The sequence below is a fragment of the Orbicella franksi genome, chromosome 12 (genome assembly GCF_964199315.1).
Source record: "Orbicella franksi chromosome 12, jaOrbFran1.1, whole genome shotgun sequence".
Taxonomy (NCBI): Eukaryota; Metazoa; Cnidaria; class Anthozoa; order Scleractinia; family Merulinidae; genus Orbicella; species Orbicella franksi.
The window spans coordinates 23,705,038-23,730,275 of NC_138156.1; the positions used below are offsets into that span (position 1 = coordinate 23,705,038).

The following is a 25,238-nucleotide window of genomic DNA, read 5'->3' on the forward strand; positions in this document are numbered from 1 at the left end:
CAAGTTTAACAGTGCTCTCTTAGGCTTGGTTCACACTAGCGACATAAGACATAGTGACATAACGACGTAATCCAGTCGCTTATGTCGGTAATGTGAACATCGACATAACGACATGAGGAAAAGATCAGTTTTTTTTCCCTTTAGCGTTATGTTCATGTCATTACCGTAAGTCCTCGCGTTAGGCCTGCTGCACAGGGTTGGTTGGGCTTTAGGTAATGTATCAGCGGATCTTCACTACCATCCATTGCGACGGTCAACGTGCAGTGCTTGAACGAGTCGATAATCACTTGCTTGTGATTGAACACGATCAAAATGTCTCGGCACTCCTCTATATGCCAGGGGGAAGGGAGGGGGCGCTTATTCGAGGGGGGGCGGCGTTTATTTTAAATTTTGGCCGATAGGAGGGGCACTTATTCAAAGGTGGGGCTTATATTTGAGGGGAAGTGCTAATTCGAGGATTTACGGTATTTGCTATTATGTCGTTATGTCAGGATGTTCACAGTAGCGACATCACGTCTTTCTTATATATGTGTGGCTAGTTTGAACTAGGCCTTACTCTTACCTGAACGAACCAATCGCAGATCAAGCGCACTTTTCAAATGACTCTTTGAAGTAGGAGGATTTTGCATCGCTTGATCACGTGGGCAATGAGATTGAGGAACGAAGACATAAGAGGAGGCTGGAATGCAAATTTGTTCTTTGCCGGATCCACAAGACGACTTTTATGACACGCTACACTCGAAACACTGTTCTATGAGAATGCTGTAAATGATATTAAAGCTGCCTTTTCCGGCAGTGGTATCCTGTCAAAGTTTTTGTCACTGTCTATTTACAAAGCTTCTCGTGTCAGGTTGTAAAATCACGTGACCACTGATGCAAAAACCGTAAGGGCGAGTGTTTGTCTCGTAAACTTTGCTAGAAGTAATACTCCAATGGCCAACTGGTATGTTTTAGTTTTAAGCTCTGATGGTTTATTGTTTTGTGTCCAATAGTTTCTAGCTAGTTCCTCAATGTTTTAACTGAATTGTTGATGCCTTTTATCAACTCAAAGAAACAGTGCTTAGCTTTTTAACAGTACTTACCTTGCAGCAGATGTTTTTAGTCGGCCGTCTATACTTCCCTAACTTTAACTGGCAGTTTGGGCACACGTGTTCTACGTCTTGAAAGCGTTTCCATACAAACGGTACAAGGCAACAGCCCCCAAAACATCCCAGAAAGCATAGCGCGACTGCAAAGAGCAGTGTCAGCTTACCAGCCTTGTACGTCACCATAGTCATCACATGATTTTTGCAGGACCCACAGAACGTGTAGAGGGACTCATCTTTAAAATCTTCGCGATCATCAATGATAAAAGAGGAATTGTGGAGTTGCGGGATGTCCGCCACGTTTTCTCCGTCACTGTCGGCCTTATTAGCTAAGTTTCGCTGAGATGACACTGTTGAATCAATAAGCAGTTATTTTATCGATTAAACCGAAAAAAGCCTGTCGAAGGCAAGCATCCAGGAAGGCAAAGAGAAATTTGATCAAAGGCACACAATTAAGACAGGCAGTTCTTGACGTCTCGAAGATTTCACTGGAATGGCATTCAACATCATATGAGGAGGCGACTGAAAATTAAACCGGCAGAGAAAAAAATTATCTGCTCAGCTTATACACATCAAAAAGAAGGCAAACTCTAACGAATCACATCTTTAAGACGAAACTGAATAATGTAGACCTGACCATGCCTTTATAAATGAGACGACTCATCAGAATTGTCGTGCACAGGCGGTGATCTTGACTCGCGAAAAATACTTTACACCGGCTGGCCAGTTTGTGGGGTAGTTCCATTTCTGGATGTTTTAGAGATTCCTTCGTGTAACAGGTCACCTTTAAATCAGTCATAGCCGCTAGACGTCCTCGTATATCTAGGTATCATCTAGTATAAGCCTCTGTCCCTTACTGGTACTAAATCACACCGCAATCAGTTAGAGGTTGGGGGCGACTTCCATTAAGTTTGTTTCCGTATTCGTGTCTGTATGGTCCCTTATGTGTCAAAAAGAGTTGCTTACCAAGCAACATATTCATAGCTTGTAGAAAGTGTTATTATGCAATTTAACTTTGTGGTTGAACATTCAAAACATAATTATTTCGTCTTTTTCACAGCTAAGACAACCTGTGACATTTCTGGACGTTTCAAGCTCAATTCTGACTCAAACGCTTCGCGAAACAAATAATCTATACACATGGGCCGCCTTTAACTAAGTTTCGCTTTGTGCGAAAACGAGTTTCGCACATGAGAAAAATTTATCGTGGACATACACGTCAAAGAAAAAGATCCGAAATCAAGGAAGTGACAGTTCATTCTGTTACACGAAAACAACCGTAATAATATTTTCCTTTTTTCTAAAGTTAACACTTTATCGGCTATCAAGTTACCCGGAATACTACTGTTACAGTGCTCGAAATTTCCTCTTCAGGTATATTTCGTAGATTTCTACAACGAAACCTACAGCCTCTTCAGATTTTACCTTCAAGCACTTCATTGAGAATATTAATATAGAAAGAAAATTCACCTTACCGGGCATATGAACACTTGATCCACTCCCAGACGCGGCACCTGGGGAATTCATGGCCACCAAAGTTTTTTGTCGAGTTAGTTATATCAATTTTTTGATTTTCGTTCAGAGGAGGTCCGCTCAAGAACGTTGCCAGGGGAACTGGTGACGTAATTTCACCTGGGTACTTTAAAGATTTCCTATTTGTTCCACTTTTGGGTGATATTTATGCATAACGTAGGGACCTTATACTCAATCGCTCTCTGTAAGACAAGTTCTTCCCCGAAATTAAAGTCTGTTAACTTTGTAAGTAAAAGAGTTTAGTTTAGAAAGTTGTTGATGATTTATACTGAATACTCCATAGTCAGTAGATACAATGCTAGGGGGAGGAGCCAAAACGGATAAGATTTATTTTTCTTATTAAGTGTCTTTAGTCTAAGAAATAAATTTAGAGCGCAGCTGATTTCCCGAAATGATTTCTTTTTTTTTATCAAACTACCAGTTTGTAAGCCATTTCTGTGGTCAGTCTTTTCACGACTAAATGCAATAATGCATTTAAATTTAGTAGTATTAGAAGTGAACCGGGAAAAAATTCAGTCCCTCGGCTGATTCGGTGGTAACTTTTTTGTAATTCCGCACCATTTTTACCCCTATGCTAAAAAAGACTCTTCTGCCGCTCTAATTGGCAAAAAGTCTGAAGAACATGGACGGGATCTGAGGGGTGATATCTCATTATTTTTCTAGGCTTTAAAGAACGGATGACCAAAGACATCATGATTCTAACAGAAAGGCCACAAAATTGATTGACTGGTGAAATATATTTGTATAGAGCCTGAAATTGAAATTGTAACGTATAACTTTAATTAGGGGGCTTAAGCAACGACGAAGGCGACACCGAGGACGGCGCCTAGTCAAAAATGAATTTCTATTTTACCTGCGAAATGTGCAATTGTCTAAATCTCTTTAGTACGCCAATGACTCCAAAAAAGTGCTGAGGCTAAATATGCAATGACAGCGTTCAGTTGAAATGGAAATAAGAAAAATTAACCGTCGTCGTTCGCGTTCCTCAGACTACGCAGAAGTTGGTTATTTTACGTTCTTGTTTTGCAGAGGACGGCAAATTTATGACGCACGTGCACAGCTTTTGTTCTACTCCAGGTTCTACTCATTAAACCTTTTGTTTAGTCATGTTCTCGTTGTCGTTCGTTCGTGGTATATTGGAAAGCCGAGCATGCGAGAGGCCTGGGAATCATTTTCTCCATGACTTAGCTACCAAGCTTTTCGGAAGAAACAAACAGAAAATACTGGTTGAGCTTCTGTTGGTTGGTTATATTTCTTAGGAGGTTGGCTGGTTTCTGCAAAATTTACGTCCAAAATGTCCCAAACCAATACTAATAAGGAATTCACTATGACAAAGGAGGTGAGAATGACGTTTATCAAAACTTTATATCCTGAGATTGAAGACTGCCTATGCCTTGCTCTGTTTTGTTGACTCATTGTCCTACAGAAAAACAAAACAAACAAAAAAAAGCAAACGTGAAATAAATTGATCTTGAGTACAAGTCATAAAATGACAAAAAATATTGAACAGTTAGAAATCAACGCTCCCGCAACCATTGCATGCAACGACAAAATTAATGGTAAGCCAAATTGAAGGGTTGTGTGGAAGACGAGCAGAGACATCTGATAGACTGCTGGAGGTTCTCCTAAAAAATGCCTGGTGCGTCTTTTTACGAAAAAGTAGAGTTCGACATTGTCAGCACATGAGATCAAGACTCGGGTCTTTCCCAGTGCGTCCCTTCAGTTAAATTCAGGTGATCTGAGGTACTGGTGCATATTCTCAGATATTTTGTAGCTTGAGTAAAAATGCACTGTCAATGATAATACAATAAATGTAGACGATTAATTATCCTATTAAATTCAGCAAAAACAATGCAGTTTACGCCAATTGTAAATTTCGCAAAAGTTTCAATGTCTTGAGCTTATAAACAGCTTTACCTTTTGCTGTTGACATGATTAAATCTTCCATTTCAGGAGCTGGATAAGTTTGAAAAAGCAATGAAAGATGAAGAGTTTCGAAAATTACTTGTGGAATACGCTAAAGAGATATCTGACCCAGAAAACAAGAAGGTTTGTTGATTCAATCCTTTGAGCCACCCTTGAAACATATTTTGTGATAGAATTAGTTCTAGACCAAAGGATTTAAATGAACCACATGGACTCATTCAATACTATTATTTTACTCCAGTGTCTGTAACATAACAGGTATTAAAGACATAAATGATCATTGTAGCTATAAACACAATTTAGGCAGCTGTGAAATTTAAGCCTGAAAAAAATTTGGCTTGAACAAGATGACTTTGATCTTATGACCTGTGTGACACTGGTAAAAGTTATCTACCAACTGAGTTATCAAGCCAACTTGGAACTGTTGTGATTTTGTAGTGTATCCATAGATGGTGAAGAATACGAGTGAACATCTGAAACATTATTTATCTGAACTGTGGTGAAAGATATACTGACATGAATGATCATCACAGTTATATACACAGCTTAATAAATTAAAGCCTGAAAAAAAAAAAACAAAAAAAAAAACACACACACTCAGCCTTGAATGGGATTTGAACTCATGCAGTGCTCTGCCAACTGAGCTATCAAACCAACCAACCAGGAGATGGGCTCATTTTCGGTTTGTAATATACCCATCGATAAAGAAAGTATAGCGTGAATAAATGAAAGATCGTAATGTCTTTACATCTTTCTCCACATTTCAAGACTTTTTGATATTGCTGTTTATACCATGTGACTCACCTAGGTTATTTTGAAGGCTGTGTTTGAATAATTTTATTGACCAAACACCAAACACCAAACTGTTTTTACTAACAACAACAGTTTCATTTTTCTAACAGAAATATGAGGAAGAAATAGCAGAGATGGAGAAAATGAGAGGAATGGATGTGAAGTTTGTTCATCCAGAGGTGAATTATTGACACACAGTATTTACATTGCCACTTTGGTATTTGTATTCTAATATTGGAATCCTCTGTAGACTGAAATATCTGTTACAAGTATAGGTAACTTAAAATGATAGTTTGTTCTTCAGGGTTGTATAGACAGATATTGTATGGGCTTGATATCTCCTGCCTTCCCTCTGTTTAAAATGGTGCAAGAACTGTAGACTTCTTATTGTAATGTGAAATATTTACTGTGCCATGGAAGAAGAGTGTCATTAGAACACAGCTTATAAAAAGTAAACCTCTGACTCCTGAGCCCATCATGATGAAGATTTCCCGAGCCAAAACATTACCTGCTTACCCCCCCCCCCCCACCCCCTTCTGGCATAACTTGTTGTGTGTCTCTGATGAATGTTATTTTCTGTTGCTTTTTCTTAAGGATGGTTATGTTGTAAAAACAACAGATATCAGTAGTGGTTTGAAAGCATTTGTCAACATTTGCTCTAATCAGCACATTGGACAACCCTCGTCACAATATACTGAAAAGGAGGAGAATGGGAAAAAGTAGGTTTCTTGCTTGTTATGTAAAAGACTTGTCACAATAATCAAAAGTATACAGGGTGAACAGACTACCAATCCCTCCACTCTGAAGTTGTCAAAACATTTAGTCACTAACAACTTACAGTTGTTTTCAGAACTACCCTCACAGAGATGATCACACTACCAGTATACGAACTGGTAAAATCCTAAAATAACAACAGGGTAAATGTACCAGTTTGAGAATAAAACCTGTAGCTTCTCCTGGAGGTGCATCAAGATTCCCTAGTCAGCATTTTCCTTTGTCAATCTCTCCAGTGGGTATACAACTTTTTGTAGATACTGCCAATGCATTGTAGGGAATGAAAAAAGTTTAAGTTTGCATACAAGCCAAGTGACCCATCAGGCTGGAGCTTATCCCAGTTTCTGTAGCATAAAGTGACTAGGAATATTTCTACTCCCTCTTGAATGGGATGCTAGTCCATCACAGGGTTACTCTCAGCATTAAATTTGCTGATTCCCATTTGTACACCTGGGTAAAGAGAGGCACTGTGAGAGTAAAGTGTCTTGCCCAAGAACACAACACAGTGTCCCTGGCCAGGGCTTGAATGCAGACCACTTGATCCAGAGTCAAGCGCACTAACCATGAGGTCACCGTGCCTCCATTGTAGACGAAAATAAAAATGATGTTCAGTTTTGGACTAAAAATCTGTTTGAGCAGGGATAGGGGATCACAATGTATAAAGTACTAGTTATGAAAGGCCAAAAGATAATGTGTTACATCACCCCAAAATGATTTTAATCATGGAGTCTGCTGCAATAAGTTGATTTCTTCTTTGAGCACAAGTTTTAAGAAAAAGATAAAGGGAGTAATCAAAAGAAATATATCTGTTTTTATAACCTTTATTGGAACTTTGATTCATTTATGATCAGTTAGACCTAGTTTAAAACTTGATTGCTTGAAATTTGGTACCCATTATTTGGTATTTGCTGGCACTGAATTTTGTGTAATATCATGTATTTGTTGGCCAGTCCGAGAACCTTTAGAGCCTCTGCAAAACCCTGGCAAGTGGTTGTTTGTGACTGTGGGTGTTGCCCTTTTTGTTCTACTATCAAATGCTGAAGCATGATCTCTTGTTAAACATATCTCTTTTTAAATATAGGAGAGCTGGTCATCAGTGGAATATTCCTTACAGCTTGTCCCAACCTAGAGATGATGTTGACAGAGGTACTATACAATGCCATTCTCTTAATGATATTTTTTTAGTTGTATGGTGTATGGAACAAAAAACGCCTAAAAGGTTGTGAATTGCTGAATCGGGGCCTTATATGTCCCATGGAAGAATTGAGGAATGAGAGTGATGATGATGATATTAATGACGTTGATGAATATGATGATGATGATGATAATGATGATAATGATGATGACGATGACGATGACGATGACAATGACGATGATGATGACGATGACAGTGACTCAGCTACTTGATATGAATGGAAGAATAGTAATTTTAGAAATGGCCTTAATTTCAAGACCAACAATATGACAAATTCACAGCTGTTAATGGTTGAAAACACTTTCAAATAATTGTTGATGAATTATTTTCGATTCAGCTATCTGTTGCTATCTCTTCCAAGCAGGGTGTGAGGAAAACCAATTTGCAGACTTGCACTTGGGACAAGCTGTAACCATGATATACTAGTCCAAAAGCCATGCTCACTAGTCCCCAAAAATTACATCTCTTATAGTACTTTTTTGTCTGAATTTGCTAAAAAAAATGTTCCCTTGAAACTTTGCTAGCCTGTCAGGTAAGTATCAGACAGAATCCACTAGCCCCACAATATAGAACACGACTTTCTTTGCACGTTGTACGAATACTGCATTTTAAAACACTAAAAAAAGTATAATTATCACAGTATGCTTTTCCATTTGTTTTTGGTTTAGCTGGGAAGAAGTGTGTTGTATATGATGCAGTGTTCCATCCTGATACATACAAGAAGGGCCATGAGGTATGACATATTGACTGCTGCAAAATGAGATCAGGGGCCTGTTTCTCAAAAGCCTCGGAAACGTTTGGGCCTGCAAAGACATTTTTAGTCAATCTGTATCTACAAACAGAGAGGTGTATACATGTACACCTGAAATGTCTTGCATGAAGAGAACCTCTGTTCATATTAAGAATGTGTGCATAAAGCAGCTCTTTATTCATAAGTTTTGAGATTTTGCTATAGCTTTCTGGGTGCGAAAACAATTTGGGACCTTCAGGAAACGGGCCCCAGGACCCAGTATTAATTAGCTCTTTCAACTAGTGGTAGTAGCACTAGTAGAAGTAGTGAACTTTAGTAATAAAAGTCAATGTCGTTTACTCTAGCATTGTCCATACTAATTGGTGACACTTATTACAAGGGTTGTACTGTGTTTGTGCATTAACCAATCACAATTCAGTGTAGTATGGTCCAGTATTGCTGTATTATGTATAGTGTAGTTTTTCATCTTAACCTTTGTCTCTATGTCTGTTATTATTTATAATAATTTATTTTTGGTTGCAACAGGACAAGAGATTTAAACAGTTGATGATTGACACTGCTTTTGATGGGATACACAGGGAGTTCAGTGTAACACTGGACCGAAAAAGTGAGTGAATTGCTTACAGAATGACCTGGTTTCAATGAGATGAGCACTTCGTTTAGGATAATTTAGTTCTTTAATTTTCTAGCATATCGCAATCATTTAGACTGCATTGACATTTGCCGTGAATGTACACTTCTCATATTTTCTATAGCCAAGCCTTAAGAAGTGCTATGTTTCTTGTATGCATGATTGTCATCTAGTATTTAGTCACACAACCAGTAGAAAGGTGTTAAGAAAACTTAGACTACATTGATTCAAAGAGGGTTGACAGGATTTGCAGACTTATTTGTCACCCATAAAGGTCTACAAAGATGATGCTGTTATGTAAACATACTGTCTTGCTAGCAGTAGAGATTCTCTTTGTTAATTTCTAATGGACAGAACACTGACATCAAAGCTCCATTATAAACTTCAGTGGTCATGCTGGTTATATGTATTTTGCATTTTCAGATCTGAAATTCCCAAAGATGAAGTTTAAGGGGGTCAAGCAATCTTCAGTGATAAGAACAAAGACAAAGGAGGTAATTACGGTACAGTGCTTTTTTAACAGTGAAAACAGCTTAATTCCTTTGTGATATAATTTCCCTGATAACAATGCTATTGATAAGTGACTAAAGCTGGTGAATGTTAAGCTGGGTAATAAAATGTGAAAGGTGAATTGATCAGCATGACACGAGCGTGGGACAAAGAAAAAGTCTGAGTCCCTCAGTGACAGAAATTGAACCCATGATCTCCCAAACACCAGGCGGGTGCTCTATCCACTGAGCTAGGAGAACTCATGGAGAGCAAAGTCATCTGACTGAGTTCATATGTGACAAGTGTCCTGCATACTGCTAGGATCAGCACTGTCGAAGTCATCACGAGTAGTGATAAGTGAATAAAGATGGTGAATTTTTAAGCTCGGTAATAATAATGATATTTATAATTTATAATTAATGCTCAGGTCCCTGAAGATTCTGCTGAGTTAAGCATTGGTGGTATGAAATTCCCCTACCCTTACAGTGACCAACCAACAGTACAAAAAGAAGAGAGGAAAACAATGGTTAGCAAAGAAGAGAAACAGAAAAAGATGACAAGTGCTTCCAGTGTACCAGAGTATAAAATAGTACATCGTGGACACATTGACCTTCAGAACTTTACACATGCAAGGTTGTAACCCAAATATTATCGATAGCATTTGCAATTTCAATCAAGTGATTACGTTTTGTCAGATCTTATGTCAACCAGGCCTCAAGATGATAGCTAGTTGTATTCACAAACAAAACCAGCAACACCTTTTTATACTGGACAAAATTATTGTGTGTGTGTGTGTGTGTGTGTGTGTGTTGATGAAAGCTTTTAATAGTTTTGCTCTTTGAATTCTTTTGTCTGAAAAACTATCCTTACCAATGAAGATTCTGATTAGAAGCTGTCTTGTAATTTCCACATTAGCAAACTGCAGTTTATTTATCAAATTTTCATCTGTACCTAACAACTGAAATTCATGACTCTGTAACTTCTCACTTCAAAAATTAGCTGTTTCTCCAGTTAAGCACACTTTGGATAGTATTAATATCTGTTGTTTTGGTGTAACCTTCGATTTACTTCTTGCTCTTTAATTTCCAACCTCTTACAATCTACAATAACGTCCCCTTTCACAGAGATAAACAAAATATATGGTGTTGTTAGAATAAGATAATAATTTGCACTCATTTACATTGAATGGTGTCAGTTTGTCCTCTGAAGTTGACTGGTATAACTAAGTCTTATTCAGAGCTTTGGTTTACTTACAGAGATTCTAATCAAAGTACAAGACCTAAAGAACTTCTTGTATATGTTGATTTGCCGCTGTTGGTAAGTTACACACACTGCACGTGCAAATAACTCATTCTTGTTCAATTTCGAGAGAAATTTTACATCACCACACATGCATGTATTACACTCCCTTTCTCATTTCAGAAAAAGAAACAGAGTAAAAAATAATTTTCTTTTTATGTTCTGTAGGAATCTGCCGCTCCTGTGGAGTTAGATATTCTTGAGAAGAAGCTGAAGTTGGTCTGCAAGAATCCTCCTTACAGTCTAGAAATATCCTTGTTACTTTATTGTATTTTTTAAGTGGTGGTTTTATATGTTTTTCCTGACCTTATCTGTGAGATGGTGAAAGAGATTTCGCCAAGAATAACGCCCTGTAATGCTTGAGTCATTTCAAGTTTTCGTTGCGAAACGATTTCGTTAAAAGCGTAAATAGCTTCTACATAGATAACATTCGCTAGTGTGGTCACCAGGAACTCATCTGCAACCCCAAGTACTAATTAAAATTTTCTTCCTATTTTGCCTTAACGCTGCGAAAATATCACTTCCATATCCAGTTGACGAAGAAAATGGCTCCGCTAAGTTTGACAAGAGCAAAAGGCAACTAACTGTTACATTACCCGTGTTACCAGCTCTACTGACTCAACAATTGGTAGGTTCATTAGAAGCTTTCGACTGAAAATTTAAGGAGAAACTGAAACCAAAGCAATTGAAAGACAGCCACTTTAGAGACAGAGAGCCAGTCAGGATATTGGCGAAAAAATGAAACACCTGGAAAACGCCGGAAAAATGCACGAGTAGATCGTAATTAATTTTGTTTGCAACACTTATTGGCGGTAAAAAGAATCCCCATTTGACTTCAGCGCGTTGGACGAGATATTTAGTTTGAACCAGTTATGATCCTTGTGGATGCAAAAGCAAAGAAACACAACAACAACAACAGTTTATTTCTACTACTGTAAATTTATAATTTATAAATATATAAATAAATATATAAATAAACAGTACAGTACATACAGTAGTGGGACACCCAAAATAACTAAAAAGCTAAACTAGTTGGGTGACCGTAATTATAATAATTAAAAATGTAAGAGTCAGGAAAGAGGCACAACAAATACATTGGTACACATAAGTATCACAAACTTGGTACAAGATTAAATATACAAAACAAAACAAAATAAATAGCTATAAACCATCAAGATATCAGTAAAGATTAATAGAGACTAATGAAATGCGAAGTTAGTTCTTTTTTAAATTGATTAGAAGTACAACACTTGAATCTTTCATCGAGTTCATTCCATAATTTAGGTCCATTAAATCGAATATTAACACATCTCTTTCGAGAGTAAATGGAAAGTGCTTTATAAGAGTAGCGAAACTGTAGGAAATATGTTTATATTGGTTCACAAAACTCGACGTGTTCCAATCAATTAAGGTGTTGGCCTTCCGGTTCTTGCCACTGATTCTAAGGGTTTTAATAGTTCGACTTATTTTTACACTGGCTGTTCTTATTATCACTGGAAAGACCCTTTACTCTTGAAGAATTACCCTTGCTCAGTGACGTGATCACAGGAATGCTTCCCTCGCAACTTTAAACATTTACATTTTTATTCGACTAAGAGCTGAAGCTTGTCTATTATACAAATAGGGTGAAGGAGAAGGAGATGATACAGAAGAACAGGTTGAAGTTTTACAATGCACAAATGACGAACAGCTGAATTCAATTCGGTCAAGCGCAGAAGAATTTATTGATAATACTCTGCCACGTGATGGAATGAAACCACGTGAAGGTGATTCTACGGAGGAGAATTCAGAAGACAATACCAACGCTGCTTGGTGGAACAAGAAACTGCAGCGTAATGCGGAGAATGAATTACTGGACAGTCTCGAGGATGAAGATAGCACAGACATCCGATTCAAGCTGCCAAGCTCATCCGATTCAGGTACCTCTTGACTCTCATAAGTAAACACCTCATAACTACTTTGACTTGTGGCTTGATAAATCTTTGCTGTTGTTTCTTTTCTTAGACTTCTCATCTCCATGCTTCTTCACGTGTCCGCCTTACAACTACCACCAGGATGATGACGTCATCACATTTGTCATTGACGTCGCAGATATCGCCCTCGACACAGTCTCCCTCGGTTTCAAGAAAAACAAGGTCAATATTATTGTGCTTATTATGTCTTGAGAATCAAACAGTGTAACATAATAGTTTAATGTTCAAGCCCAGGGTACAAAGAAATTGGGAGGCGTGATAGAAAGCGTAGAGCAAAGCGAGAATCGTCATTACAAGACTTGTGTTGTTTCGTGGTTTCTGTTCTTGTTCGTTCAGTCAGTCAGGATCAGTTAGTCAATGAGTTAATCAGTTCAACATTCAAGGGCTGCGTGAAAGACGGCCAAAATTACAGCAGGACAGCCTCACCCCACCCCTGTTGAGATTACAATCTTTTAATTTTGATTTTATTGTACTTTTTTCCTAAGGGAGTTTTCACATTAGGGTAACCTCGTGACATCCTTTCTTAGTTGCTCCTTTTTTCTTATTTTTTGTGTTTTCCTTTGTATATCTAGTTTGTATCTTGAATAAATAAAGTATGTGTGTATTTACAAAGTTGCATAAGCCGGCTGTATGAGCGGAATTTATTAGTCTGCCTGTTGATGTTTACTAACGTATCACTGTATGTTCTTAACCCTTTTTTAGGCATACATTAGCTTCCCATTCGGTACGCCCCGACTCGGGGAACTGCCTTCCCCGGATTATGCCCTCTATCTACAGTTCCCGGATGATCATAACCTGGACGCTGATCTCTGTAATATTGACGTCAGTAAGGAGAATCTAGTTCTGAGTCTTTACAAAGAGAGATCCTGTAAAGGAATGTGGGATAGTTTCGAGGCGGGTTCTGGAGAAGATAATTTGGAGGTAATCTTCTTTTAACCTCTTATCCTCTTAGGTGTCCCCAATTAATGCACATTGTATGCTAGCGACTTCAACACATTAATAAAATTCTTATCTTATCTTATAACTCCTTACCTCTCCTTAACTTCGTGTTCTGGTCGAGGAATTCGAAATTAAAACTAATCGACCCAGTCCTTTCTTGTGCTTAGTATCCATTGATCTGATTGGCCCATGTTGGCGTCAGTGTATAACTGCAGTGAACGTAACCTGTGATCACTTGGACGGGAAATGGAAACAACGTTTTTAATGAAGTGCCTTAGAAAGTTAATGTTATTTAAAACACAATGCTCTTTTCATTGCAGACAAAGTTCTTCGTAACGGAAAATACGGTGGATATGATGATGAAAGAAATTGCCGAGCAGGATCCGTGGGTACGTTAATATCAACAGATCTTTATTGTATGTATGCCTTTATGCGGATCTTTATGCCCCCTCTCCCCCCCCCCCCCCCCCATCTTCTCCTAAATTTAAAATAAGCGCCCCGGGCGCTAATTCGAGGATTTACGGTAATTAATAAAATAATTATATGCGTTGGCTCAAAAATTGTGTCATCAACTAGAGCAGTGAGTCAGAAGTTTTTGTTAATGCAAGGTCCTTCCTAAAATGGTGCTAGGCAAAACAGGTCAAAAACCAAACATGCGTACTTTCAGTGGAAGTGTTAATTTTACTTGAGTTTAGAATCTAGAACTCTCATCTCGGTAAAAATTAAATCTTTTAGACTTGCGGCATTGTATCTGAGATGGGAATTTTGAAAGTGGCTGGCATAAAACTACTCCAGAAAAAAAGACGGACCCTTTTCTGCCCATAAGCTTTACAGGTGTAATCTTTGCGATCTTTTCTTTCCTGGAACTTTTAAGAATTCATCTTTAGTGAGCAGAATCCGGCAGGTAACTCGTTATTTCTAGTGCTAAGCCAGACAGGAGAGACAGTTGTGATACTTACCGGTATTAGACTTTCCACCCTCTATAAGCAAGAACAATGCACCACTTGTAGTCATAACACGTGGGACCGCTGCACGCCTGCATATTAACCTGCACTATTTGCCAATCGTGTCTAATGTTTTCACTCTCATTTTTTGTCTGGTTTAGTCCACCGTCGCTACTGACCGTGAAACAAACGTGAAGGTTTCATCTCTGACCGATGACTGCCTTAGTCTTGAGATAGAAACAGGACACTCAGCACATGAACTGTTGGGATCTCAGTGGAATTCAAAGGAAGAGGAGCAGCCAGACACCACTGAGCACATGGGAGAAAGCATTAGTTCATGCGAGGAAGTGAACGTGTCTGACTTAGTAGAAGAACTTCACAGAACTAAACTAGATGGAAGCCCAGAGTTGAATGATTTTTGTGGCAAAGAGCGCGAGAATGCGGAGCGTACAAATGTGAAAAGCAAAGCGGAATCTGTGAGTTCAGATCCAGCGAAAATCGATGGTGAAGCAGCTTGTGCGGAAATGGGAGATAGTTTCGTACCAATCGATGTGATAAGTAACGCAGTAAGGACTCGGCGGTCTATTCTAAGGAGAACTTCCAGCACTTCCACGGATGATTCCCTGGGAGACGAGAACGAATTCAACGGAGTACCGGATTCCCCGAGCAAGAAAAATGTACGATTTAACCTCAATCCCAACGTTCGTGTTTTTAGCAACAAAAAGGATAAAAAGAAAAGGAAATTAGAGGCAAAGCTTAAGGCTGAAGCGCGAAAGCATTCATTAGAAAGCGAAGGAAGTGGATCTGAACAGAGCAACGGGACTTCGCCCGTTGATAACGGGATTGGATGGGATGGGTTTGACGATCAATCCCTCGGGAAGGGAACTAACGGGATAACCTCTCATAAAACTCCAGATAATGAGGAGCTTGAAAAGGTAGATGAAAAAGGAGCTAAAATTAGTGATGATCAAACTACGGGCGATGGTTTTGGTAAACCTTCAAGTCCAAGTGACTCTTTTGGGATGACTAACAATTTAATATTTGAATTAGATGACTGACAGTTGTCATTCATATGACATTGTCTATATGTATTGCACGAGCTTGGTGCAGTGCCTTCTGCTGGGTTTGTATTGTGATGGTTTTTTAAAGTGTTTATAAAGGGACAAGTGGATTTGAAATAAAGGTTTTTTTAGTGTCTATAAAGGGACAAGCAGATTTGAAATAAAGTTATGAGGGATAGCTGAAAGTCGAACAGTTTATGAATCAGTGAATGGCTACTATACCTATATTTTGAGTATTTACTCAGATTTAAATTCACCAACCGATAACAATAAGAAGCTAAACAGGTAGGAAAAATACAACTCAGAAATGGAAACAATAGCGTTCTCTCCCTATATTACCTATCGATGGCTACCCCTCGGAAACGTTCGCTCGACGTCATTATAGCGAAGAGAAGGACTTATACTATTTTCTGCAAGACTTGTTGCAACAAAATCGTACAGACACCCCATTTGAGGTAATTTTTTGCGGAACTTGGATCATAACAAAATTGCGAGGAAAAAAACAGCAACAAGGCCGGGTTCTTGACAGAACAAAATTTTCGCGAAATAATTAAATTTCATCGGGGTGGAAAAGTAACGACTTAGCGATAAAATGTGTCATAATTGAACACGTAATTCACAGGCGATTCGCGTTCCCTATTTAACAAACTGACGTCAGTTTTTCATGCGTCTGTCCTGTTATTGATCATGAATTTCGTCATAACATCAAAACAGCTGTAGTCTGTGGATCCACAGCTGCTTTGACAATGTTATGACGAAATTCATGATCAATAACAGGACAGACGCATGAAAAACTGACGGCAATTTGTTTTTTACGATAACAAATTGTCAAGACGGTGGCCTTGTGGTTAGTGCGCTCGACTCCGGATCAAGCGGTCCGGGTTAGAGCCCAGGCCAGGGACATTGTGTTTTGTTCTTGGGCAAGACACTCTACTCTCACAGTGCTTCTCTCCACCCAGGTATACTAATGGGTACCGGCGAATTTAATGCTGGGGGGTAACCCTGTGATGGACTAGCATCCCATCCAGGGGGGAGTAGAAATACTCAATGCTACAGAAACCGGGATAAGCTCCGGCCTGATGAGCCACTAGACTTTACCTTTACCCTTAAATTGTCAAATTGACCGCTCTCGCTCGTTGACGCATCGCATAAATTATAAATTCATGAGTCTGTTGGCTTATCGACAATGAAACTTAGCCAATGAGCGCGCGAGAATTTCTGCAGCTATCGCAAAATAAGTAGCCTGCGTTGCAGCCGGACGTGTCACAGAATCCCCGATATAGTCCGTAGCGGCGGTTTAGACTGTCTGTGACGCAGGCTAAAAATAAGTTGTCGACGAAATGTAATACTCAGGGTACTACGGCGCGGTGAAGTTTTCCTGAAGAATCACCACTCTCCCTCCCCCGCTGCATCCTGATTCAGTAGGAACCAGTCTCTCTCTTTTTGAACCGAGTAAGGAACTTTTTATTCACTTCCAGGATGAGGAGTTGTTTACGGGTTTTCGGCCACAAGGTGTTTGTTGTTCACAAGTGAAGGTTACTACGCGAAAATCAATTTCAAATGATTTCATCTTGTGTAAAGTTTCACGATCATTCGTGTAGCTGTCATACGTGAGTTTGTTTAAATTATGTCGTTGAATTGGGCTTAACTACAAAATTTAAGCTTACCAAAGGTTGGCCGCACGCAATCGCGCAAAGAACCTTCGACAAATTTCTTGGAGTTTACGGACGAAACATGTCCAAACAGATTGGAGTATCTGTGCCGGATTCTGAGACGTTAAGCTCTGAAAAGTCCAAACGTTTCACGGTGAGTGAAAATTTTCACTGAAAGTTTACAAGCTTATAGTTTTTTATAGTTTTCGTTTAGTAAGAAAGCTTATATATTTAGCGCCACCTTGTTTGTTTTCTGTTAGAATTAATATCTATGTCAGATTAAAACGAAACACAATATAATCCTGTTGTGTGCATACTATTTTTAATCATGGATTAAATTGTAAAGGATTTTGGCGCAACGAATATAATAATTAAGGTGAATGTCAAATGCTTTACCTGCAATGGGTCTTTCAACTTTAGCTGATAATAAACAAGTTGGGTTTGCGTTAATCGAATTCTTGATCACACCGACAAGGTTATCAGATCGCACATAATATCCTCTGTAGGTCTAATGGAAACCCTATTAATTTGCTTGTTCGTTCTTTAGTTCACTGATTTTGCTGACGACATGTTGATGGAAAAATTTTCCATGGTCAAAAACATGGATATGTTCTTACATAAAGTATATTGGGCTGGACAATATATGAGGAGGTTTACATGGAATATTAACCATTGTTATATAGCTAGAGTTTAGTAGGATCTAGCATGCACTCTTATTGGTTCATTTGTGGTCACATAGCGATGTCTTAGAAATCTAAATGTCATCGACCACAACAATTAAGCAACCGTCACCCACTCTCCCATTTGCCTTATTACAGGGACTGTGGAGACCATTTTAAAGTGGTAGGCTAAAAAATCTGGCCAATACTACTGGCCAATATCACTTTAAAGTAGTAAAATCCATATTCTATCCATCTTACTTGGAGCCTTAGAAAATCAATCCCAGCAATAAAAGTAGTAGGGCTATAGCCCTACCAGCCCCTCCCTCCTCCGCGGTCCCTGTATTATGTTACATTTTCGAGCTATATATAATGGTAATAGGACTGAGTCCAATTCGGTCGGAAAGCATCAAGTGATTTACAAAATCGGATGACATGCGAAGCCAGAGTTCGAATTGTTTTAAATCACTAGTGTGATTACAGAGTGAATTGAATGACACCATGTCCTGTTACCAATTAATCATAACCATTATAATTTCCTGCAAAAGTAACAGTTTCATTTGAAAGAGGGCTTTTGATATAGTGATTTTTGAATATCATAATTAAAAATACGGAGAATAGCTTGCAAAATGGCTGTTTACATGTAGTTTCTTTCAAAGCAGTTAATGGAGACTAAACCTTCACAATTTTACAAAGTCAGTTTGTACAGTGAACTGTGCTACCTTTTGCCCCTAGTTGTTAATATATTCGTGTGCAATTTTTAGTCCCTATGTGTGAATGCTGCATTGGACTAGTCCCTGCAACTAGTTCCCTTGTGTAAACTTGTTGCAAGGAGTAGTCCTGAGACTTCGCCCCTTGTGTGTGCCAACCTGCAGAGTCTGCAAGGAATCTTAGGGAAGCCCTGTTAGTAGAAGGGGGCGGGGGGAGTTACATGCATGGCCCCTGTTTGAATTTGTTGAATTTGTTTGTTGTATTTTGAACATTTGGTTGTGTTGTTTTAAAGGTGTATAAAGTTCTTGTAAAGCTTCCTGATGGTCGAAGTTATTTCATCTTCAGGAGATACAATGAATTTTACAACTTGTATGAAAAGGTAAGTTTCATTTTTTTTTTAATCATTCTATCTGTTAAGCTCCTCTAAGCATGGTTAACCCTTTCTCATACTAGACAAGGCACACAGGAGAAGAGAATTGACCCACGACATGTTGGATTACCATTATTTAATTAGTGAATTTCTGCTGTGGGTAGAAGTACTGCTAGTCACTTCATGCTACAGAAATTGGAGATAAGCACCAGTCTGATGGGCCTCTAGGCTGAATGCAGACTTTACCTGTACCTTTGCCTTTACATAAATAGTGCTAACCAGAGATGTGAGAGCAAATGATATGTAGACATGTTTGAACATCTCTTAGTACCTTTTCCTTTACATAAATAGTGCTAACCAGAGATGTGAGAGCAAACGATATGTAGACATGTTTGAACAACTCTTAGTACCTTTTCCTTTACATAAATAGTGCTAACCAGAGATGTGAGAGCAAACGATATGTAGACATGTTTGAACAACTCTTAGTACCTTTTCCTTTACATAAATAGTGCTAACCAGAGATGTGAGAGCAAACGATATGTAGGCATGTTTGAACAACTCTTAGTCATAGTGTTACAAGTTTGTGAACTATTTCTGTGATAAAAGCAGTCTCAAGTGACAGGATATAGCTTTTGTTTGATTTAGTGGGAGCTATTATTTAGTATTATTATTAATATTGTACTTCGTTTACAGATAAAGAAAGTCTTCCCTGAGTTGAATATAAAGTTACCAGGAAAACGACGTCTGGGCAACAATTTTGATCCTGGTGAGTGGCCTTCATAAGCACAAATCATGAAATTTTGGGAGCAGTCTTACCAAAAATAAATATCCCAAGCCATCCCACTGAATTGCCACTGAATTGAATTACGGAGAGGGGTTTCAAACAAAAGGTACTCTGATCTGTAGGGGTACAGATATTTTCTTGAGCAGCACAATGAGGAAGTCTTTAAAAATAAAGGATGACATAGTAGGTTTGTGAAATTTCAATCTTTCCTGACTCAAAAAAATAAAACGGCCATAGTTCACATAATAAATTTCTCATTAATGTTTGTGCATAATTTGTAACTGTAATTACGTGTAATTTGTAGTAAATATTGTTATTAATATTTTATTTCAATTCAATTGTTTTGTCAGAGTTCATAAGAATGAGAAGGGAAGGACTTAATGAATTTACAAGCAAGATAATCAGCCATCCCAATGCCATTGAACAGTGAGTCAACATATATCTATTCTTGGTTGCGGTAGTTAATTGTTGGTAGAACTCCAGTTAGTGTTTTTGTAATTTTATAGAAATATTCAGATTAAGGCTGTTTGTTACGATGCGTTTGATTAAGTTACCAGACACTCACTGTGAAGTCTATTTCGAGCACAGTAGCTAGTTGTATGGGCTGATCTGCTTTTACAAAATTTGCAAATTATTTTCTCTGAAATGATTGATCACGGGTCCATTTACCTATCTTTGAGCAAATCAGCCCATTCTTGATTGAGCCAGTGTTATAAACTGTATCTACTGATTAAGGGAGAGTTCCAGGAGGTACCAGGTTCAACTGCAGTCAATTCCTGATAACTCGAACACTTGGTAACTTGAACGTCCTGCTAACGTGAAGCAATTTTCATTTCCCCTCAGGTCATATTCTGTTCATACAATTTTACCCTCCACGACGAGAGTCAGTACTGAAGTCCAAAACATTGATCGGAAACTATTTCTTGAAAAAGTAAATCACATGAACTCCAAAGCAGTAGCATGACGTTGTTCTCTTTGAAACCTGTAAAGTTCTCCTACTTGCTATGCTTTGCTTTCTTTTGTTTCCCATTATGTTTATATGTTCTGATTTATCCACATCAGTAATGTAGAAATATATAGTTTCATTTTCACTCAACTTCTGTATAATTAAATTTGATTAAAATGTACACTGTATGAATAGAAATATGGTAAACACCGTTTTTTTCTTTATTTCTGGTCATTCATTCTCAACTCCCGATAATGCAAATTCCTGATGACTCAAACCTTTTTTAAGTTTCCTTGAAGTTTTGACTTATTGGGATTTGACTGTACAATAAATAGACTTTCAGTAGAGTTCTAAAAAGCTTGTGACGTACATGTAGTTTATTTTGCTGCAAGCGTGTGCTGCCCTGTCCCAAACCCCATCTGGTTCTGACTTATAAGTCACTATCATCTGGCTGTTATTCACTATCTAGAAACAGGGGCACGTGGCTGGATTAGAAATACAAAAAAACAGTTTGATTTAACATACTTTTGTGGCAAAAGACAGCTCTATTATCCTTAAAAAAAAATTGCTGAGAGAATTTGGTTTCCAGTTGAACAATGATTTCCTCAGGTGGTGAGGTCATTTTATTGCCAATACTGAATGTATTTGAATTTAGTTATTCTTACTGCAAAGAAATTTCAACAGAGTAATTTGTGAACTGCAGAAAACATTCATCAGTTGTGTAAACCTGTTCACAGCCCTGATGTCCGCCTGTTTTTATCACTGGATAATCCAAGGAATACCCAAGTTTATGACGATACTGAACAGTTTGGAGCTGACGAGGCTGATTTACTGGTACTCTTCTTCTGAAAAATAATAACTGTTTTAATTAACAAATAGCATGAAATAATGTTGTATACTGTGTGGTAATAATAATGTCCCAAGGACTTGATCACTAAACTAAATTCTTGCAAGTGAATAAACACCAGGACAAAGTAGTCAAAGGCAAAGGTGTTTTATTCAGTACAGGATTAACAAATCCTAGATTGTTTTGTTATTGATATGATAAAGTATCCTTTAACAAGTTTGATCCAGCAAGATATTTCTGTTGAGAGGGCTGATTGGGCACATCTAACCTTGATCGGAGCATACTGCAGTGAAAAATAAATATTATTTTGTTTTTGGTGAATTTTATTGATTTAATTTGTTTGTTTATTTTTTTTTCTTAAACTGAAAATATGTATTCTTTTTCTTCCTGTCACAAAGGCCAAGGACATTGACAAGATTGATCTTGGAGATTCATACAATCAAAAGTAATTATAATTATTATTATTAGTTTAGTTTTCTTATTGCAACACACAGTTTATTTCACTTACAAGATGTATATTTACTCTATATACGATTTGTTACTTAAATTATAGTCACTATAGAAGGGTTAAACAAAAATAATACTTGCATTACTTATTCAACTTTTACAGAATCAATACACTAACTTATTACAATACATGACACTAGGGTTCAAAAGATAAGTCACTTTGCATCCCTGCTAATTTCATTCTACCAGGTTTTAATTAGCCTAACTTTTGTTCGCAGATATAATTCCTAGAATAACATTAACCTAAATGAAAATTTCACTGCTTACTGTTATTATTACTATTGGCATTTACTGTTAAATTAAGTATCCTTCATCACCTCGGCCATAATTGTCATTGTCATGATCGTCATGATCGTTCTCGTCATCATCATCATCATCATCATCATCATCATCATCATCATCATCATCATCATCATAATTGTCATCATGAGATGTTGAGGTTGAAGAATTATTTTTCGAGTACATAATACAAAAAGTAACATAAGGGCAATTAATGGAGTTAAACTGTGCTATCTAGAATAATCAAGCTATTATACACACTCTTAGAGTATTTGCAGCTTCTGCACACTGAATTATGCATGGTGATTAACACATCAGTATAAAATTAACTCCCAAATTGCATATTGGATTTTCAATTAACTTTGTGTTACAGGGCAAAGCCAAGTGACTTCCTGTTTCTCAAGGTTATTGGTAAAGGAAGCTTTGGAAAGGTAACACTGTTCTATTTATGATTTTTCATTGTTTCATTCCATTTGTTTACTTTAACAAAACTGAGCAAGTTAGCCGCAAACCTCAAACTTTATAGATGTCATTGTATTATATACTTTATCAAGCTGTTATTGTAATTCCAGGTTTTCCTTGCTAAAAACAAACAAGAAGATCAATTCTATGCTATCAAGGTTCTAAACAAAGCTGCCATAAGAAAAAGAAATGAGGTGTGTTCACTCTAAACTACAATTGAAATCAAATTCTTTATTATGTCACTTGTATAACAAAATCATAGATTATAAAGTAAAACAGTTAACCAACCATATTTTGGTGGTGATTTGGTGGTGGTGTTAGAAACAGTTAAAAGTTTTAAAGTTAGGCTGATGCTATTTTAAAAAAAACATAAAAAACATATTGAATATTAATTACTAAACTTCCACATCTCATTATTTGCCCTTATTAATTTTAAAAATTTTTAGGCAAAGCATATTATGGCAGAGAGGAATGTTTTATTGAAGAATGTTAAGCACCCTTTCTTAGTGGTAAGTACTGCAGAATGGTGTCTTTTGTTTAATGTTATCTAAAAACATTGAAACAGAATGTGTTGTGGAAAGAAATGATGGTTTTACATTAAGGTGATTCCTCAGAAATAAAAGTTACCGAACAAATTTTTTGAAACTTTCCCTGAATGTTCCCCACTAAGTGCTGTTTCGAAAAATAAAATAAAAAGGCTAGGTCGCCATCCTTGTTTAAGAGATATGATGGGCCAATCTTACCCCATTTATGCCTAACCACGGGCTTTATTTCATCAGTTCACATTACATTTTGCAGTAGCTGGAAGCAAAGGTTGCTAAAGCAATACTTGAAAAAATCTTGATAGGCAGAACATCTTGGGTACCTGGAACAATGTAATATATAAGTTATGGAAAAATCACACGATTCTAAATGACACTCACTCAAAACGTTCTTCAAATCATTGTTTTCAAGGTCATAATTCGCATCCTCGAGTACTAAGTAACGGTTTTGTGCACTCTTTCAACAATAACTATTTTCCTTCCGAAGGAGTTTTTTTCCTAATTTTTTACCTTTAAGCAAATAATTTGTACACCAAAATAATTTTGCAATGCAGTACAATAAAAAATATAGGTCACCATTCTTGTTTAAGAGAACACGAGCATTTATTTTGCTGTCGAGCTTAGCTTGAGGGAAATCTCTCACGTTGTGTCCGTGCACTCACTTATATGCGCACGGTAATGACTTGAGAATCGTGCACAGTAGGGATGTGCGATGCAATACTGAGGAATCACCTTAAGCTTGGTAAAAATGTAGTGAGAAAGATGCCATCCACTACTCAGAAGAAGAATTAAGAATTACCATGACAAAAGGTCATAGATTCCAACATAAGACATTTCCTGGTTACATTTCTATTTTAAATATACTTAATTCTTCATTATGTACGTGTATCGTCTATCTCCTCTGAGTCGCCTGTTGCATTGTGGCGCCAGCAACTGACCAGTGTGTAACTTGACTCCACTTAGGTGAGGGGGCAAAGGGGGGAGTCTCTTATGGACTCTCATCCCCCACCCCTTTAGATAATTATTCTCTTTTGCTTCTGCATTTAACCCCTGAATATATAAATGCCTGTGAAGAGAGTTGCATGTTAAGTGAGCCTTTTTGTTGATTATTTCAGGGGTTGCATTACTCATTTCAGACAAGGGATAAACTGTACTTTGTTTTGGATTACGTCAATGGAGGAGAGGTAAAATGCAATGTGTTTTTAATTAAAGGTTTACCCATGTACCTTTGCTGACTTATCATTTGTTTTTTTCCTTTTGTTTTAGTTATTCTTTCATTTACAAAAAGATAGATCCTTCCCCGAACCAAGGTCAGTATCCTGAAAGATCATTTTCATTTTAAATATCATTATTTAATTGATGTTGATTATTAATTGGGCAGTAATGAAATTACCAACATGAAAAGTTTCATATTTGTCATCTTTTTAGTAAGCGTCATTGAAATCTACATTAGGGAAGTATGTAAAGGCTTAACTGCATTTCATTTTGATGAAATCGTAATAAAAGATTATTAAATTAAACTTCCCATATTGAAGTATGCAGAAGACGTATAACTCTTTAGACAGTTTAAGAAGTATACCAGGCCCCTTGTTGGAGCACCTTCAATTGCACGTATTTCTGGTTTTTGTTTCACCAAGCGGGGTATTTTATTTCCTCCTGGATGGGTTGTTTAGTCAGTGAGCTCACTGATTTTTTGTCAGGAGGATAGGATTGTTTGAGGAACATCCAGACCTAATCTCAAACATGTCAGGATGTATCCACTGCCTGCTGACATGACTGCTGCATGCCCCTCTAGTATGCATGTAAGGTTGACTTTAATTCTATTGTGGGAGGCGCGGTGGCCTCATGGTTAGTGCGTTTGACTCTGGAGCGAGCGATCAGGGGTCAAGCCCAGGCCAGGGACATTGTGTTGTGTTCTTGGGCAAGACACTTTACTCTCACAGTGCCTCTCTCCACCCAGGTGTATAAATGGGAATTTAATGCTGGGGGGGTAACCCTGTGATGGACTAGCATCCCATCCAGGGGGGAGTAGAAATGCTCCTAGTCACTTCATGCTACTGAAACCGGTATAAGCTCCGGCCTGATGA

At 37.7% G+C, this 25,238-nt stretch overlaps 3 protein-coding genes across 3 annotated transcripts in view; 2 read left to right on the forward strand and 1 right to left on the reverse strand.

The window, feature by feature from the left end:
- Nucleotides 1-897: 897 nt before the first annotated feature.
- LOC145464187 (lipopolysaccharide-induced tumor necrosis factor-alpha factor homolog) lies at nucleotides 898-2,812 on the reverse strand. Its single transcript, XM_081447994.1, has 2 exons — nucleotides 2,561-2,812; nucleotides 898-1,435 (listed from the first exon to the last, which is right to left on the reverse strand). Exons 1-2 carry the CDS (start codon nucleotides 2,610-2,612, stop codon nucleotides 1,041-1,043), a joined length of 447 nt encoding a protein of 148 aa, XP_081304120.1. The 5' UTR covers nucleotides 2,613-2,812; the 3' UTR covers nucleotides 898-1,040.
- Nucleotides 2,813-3,730: 918 nt separating this feature from the next.
- LOC145463290 (protein kintoun-like) lies at nucleotides 3,731-15,568 on the forward strand. The gene is made up of 17 exons (XM_081447033.1): nucleotides 3,731-3,957; nucleotides 4,572-4,667; nucleotides 5,447-5,515; nucleotides 5,931-6,055; nucleotides 7,192-7,256; nucleotides 7,974-8,038; nucleotides 8,582-8,663; nucleotides 9,111-9,181; nucleotides 9,604-9,809; nucleotides 10,433-10,493; nucleotides 10,644-10,722; nucleotides 10,988-11,103; nucleotides 12,100-12,394; nucleotides 12,480-12,610; nucleotides 13,151-13,369; nucleotides 13,708-13,776; nucleotides 14,493-15,568. The coding sequence occupies exons 1-17, from the start codon at nucleotides 3,913-3,915 to the stop codon at nucleotides 15,387-15,389; spliced, it is 2,691 nt and encodes an 896-aa protein (XP_081303159.1). The 5' UTR covers nucleotides 3,731-3,912; the 3' UTR covers nucleotides 15,390-15,568.
- Nucleotides 15,569-16,868: 1,300 nt separating this feature from the next.
- The window catches only part of LOC145463293 (serine/threonine-protein kinase Sgk1-like), a 15,510-nt gene continuing 7,140 nt past the window's right edge, over nucleotides 16,869-25,238 (forward strand). Inside the window, exons 1-11 of the mRNA XM_081447038.1 lie at nucleotides 16,869-17,198; nucleotides 18,707-18,793; nucleotides 19,478-19,550; nucleotides 19,919-19,994; nucleotides 21,252-21,348; nucleotides 21,760-21,806; nucleotides 22,521-22,578; nucleotides 22,720-22,803; nucleotides 23,056-23,118; nucleotides 24,267-24,335; nucleotides 24,418-24,461. Of these exons, the coding sequence (XP_081303164.1) occupies nucleotides 17,127-17,198; nucleotides 18,707-18,793; nucleotides 19,478-19,550; nucleotides 19,919-19,994; nucleotides 21,252-21,348; nucleotides 21,760-21,806; nucleotides 22,521-22,578; nucleotides 22,720-22,803; nucleotides 23,056-23,118; nucleotides 24,267-24,335; nucleotides 24,418-24,461 (770 nt within the window). The 5' untranslated portion in view covers nucleotides 16,869-17,126. The remainder of the gene's footprint in view (nucleotides 17,199-18,706; nucleotides 18,794-19,477; nucleotides 19,551-19,918; nucleotides 19,995-21,251; nucleotides 21,349-21,759; nucleotides 21,807-22,520; nucleotides 22,579-22,719; nucleotides 22,804-23,055; nucleotides 23,119-24,266; nucleotides 24,336-24,417; nucleotides 24,462-25,238) is intronic.

Excerpts from the sequence above, each read along its gene's own strand:
- LOC145464187 (XM_081447994.1), bottom strand. The coding sequence starts at position 2,612 with ATGAATTCCCCAGGTGCCGCGTCTGGGAGTGGATCAAGTGTTCATATG. Across the intron at positions 1,436-2,560 it reads ATCAAGTGTTCATATGCCCG|TGTCATCTCAGCGAAACTTA; the intron begins GTAAGGTGAATT and ends TTGATTCAACAG.
- LOC145463290 (XM_081447033.1), top strand. The coding sequence starts at position 3,913 with ATGTCCCAAACCAATACTAATAAGGAATTCACTATGACAAAGGAG. Across the intron at positions 5,516-5,930 it reads TGAAGTTTGTTCATCCAGAG|GATGGTTATGTTGTAAAAAC; the intron begins GTGAATTATTGA and ends CTTTTTCTTAAG. Across the intron at positions 10,723-10,987 it reads GAATCCTCCTTACAGTCTAG|AAATATCACTTCCATATCCA; the intron begins AAATATCCTTGT and ends TTAACGCTGCGA.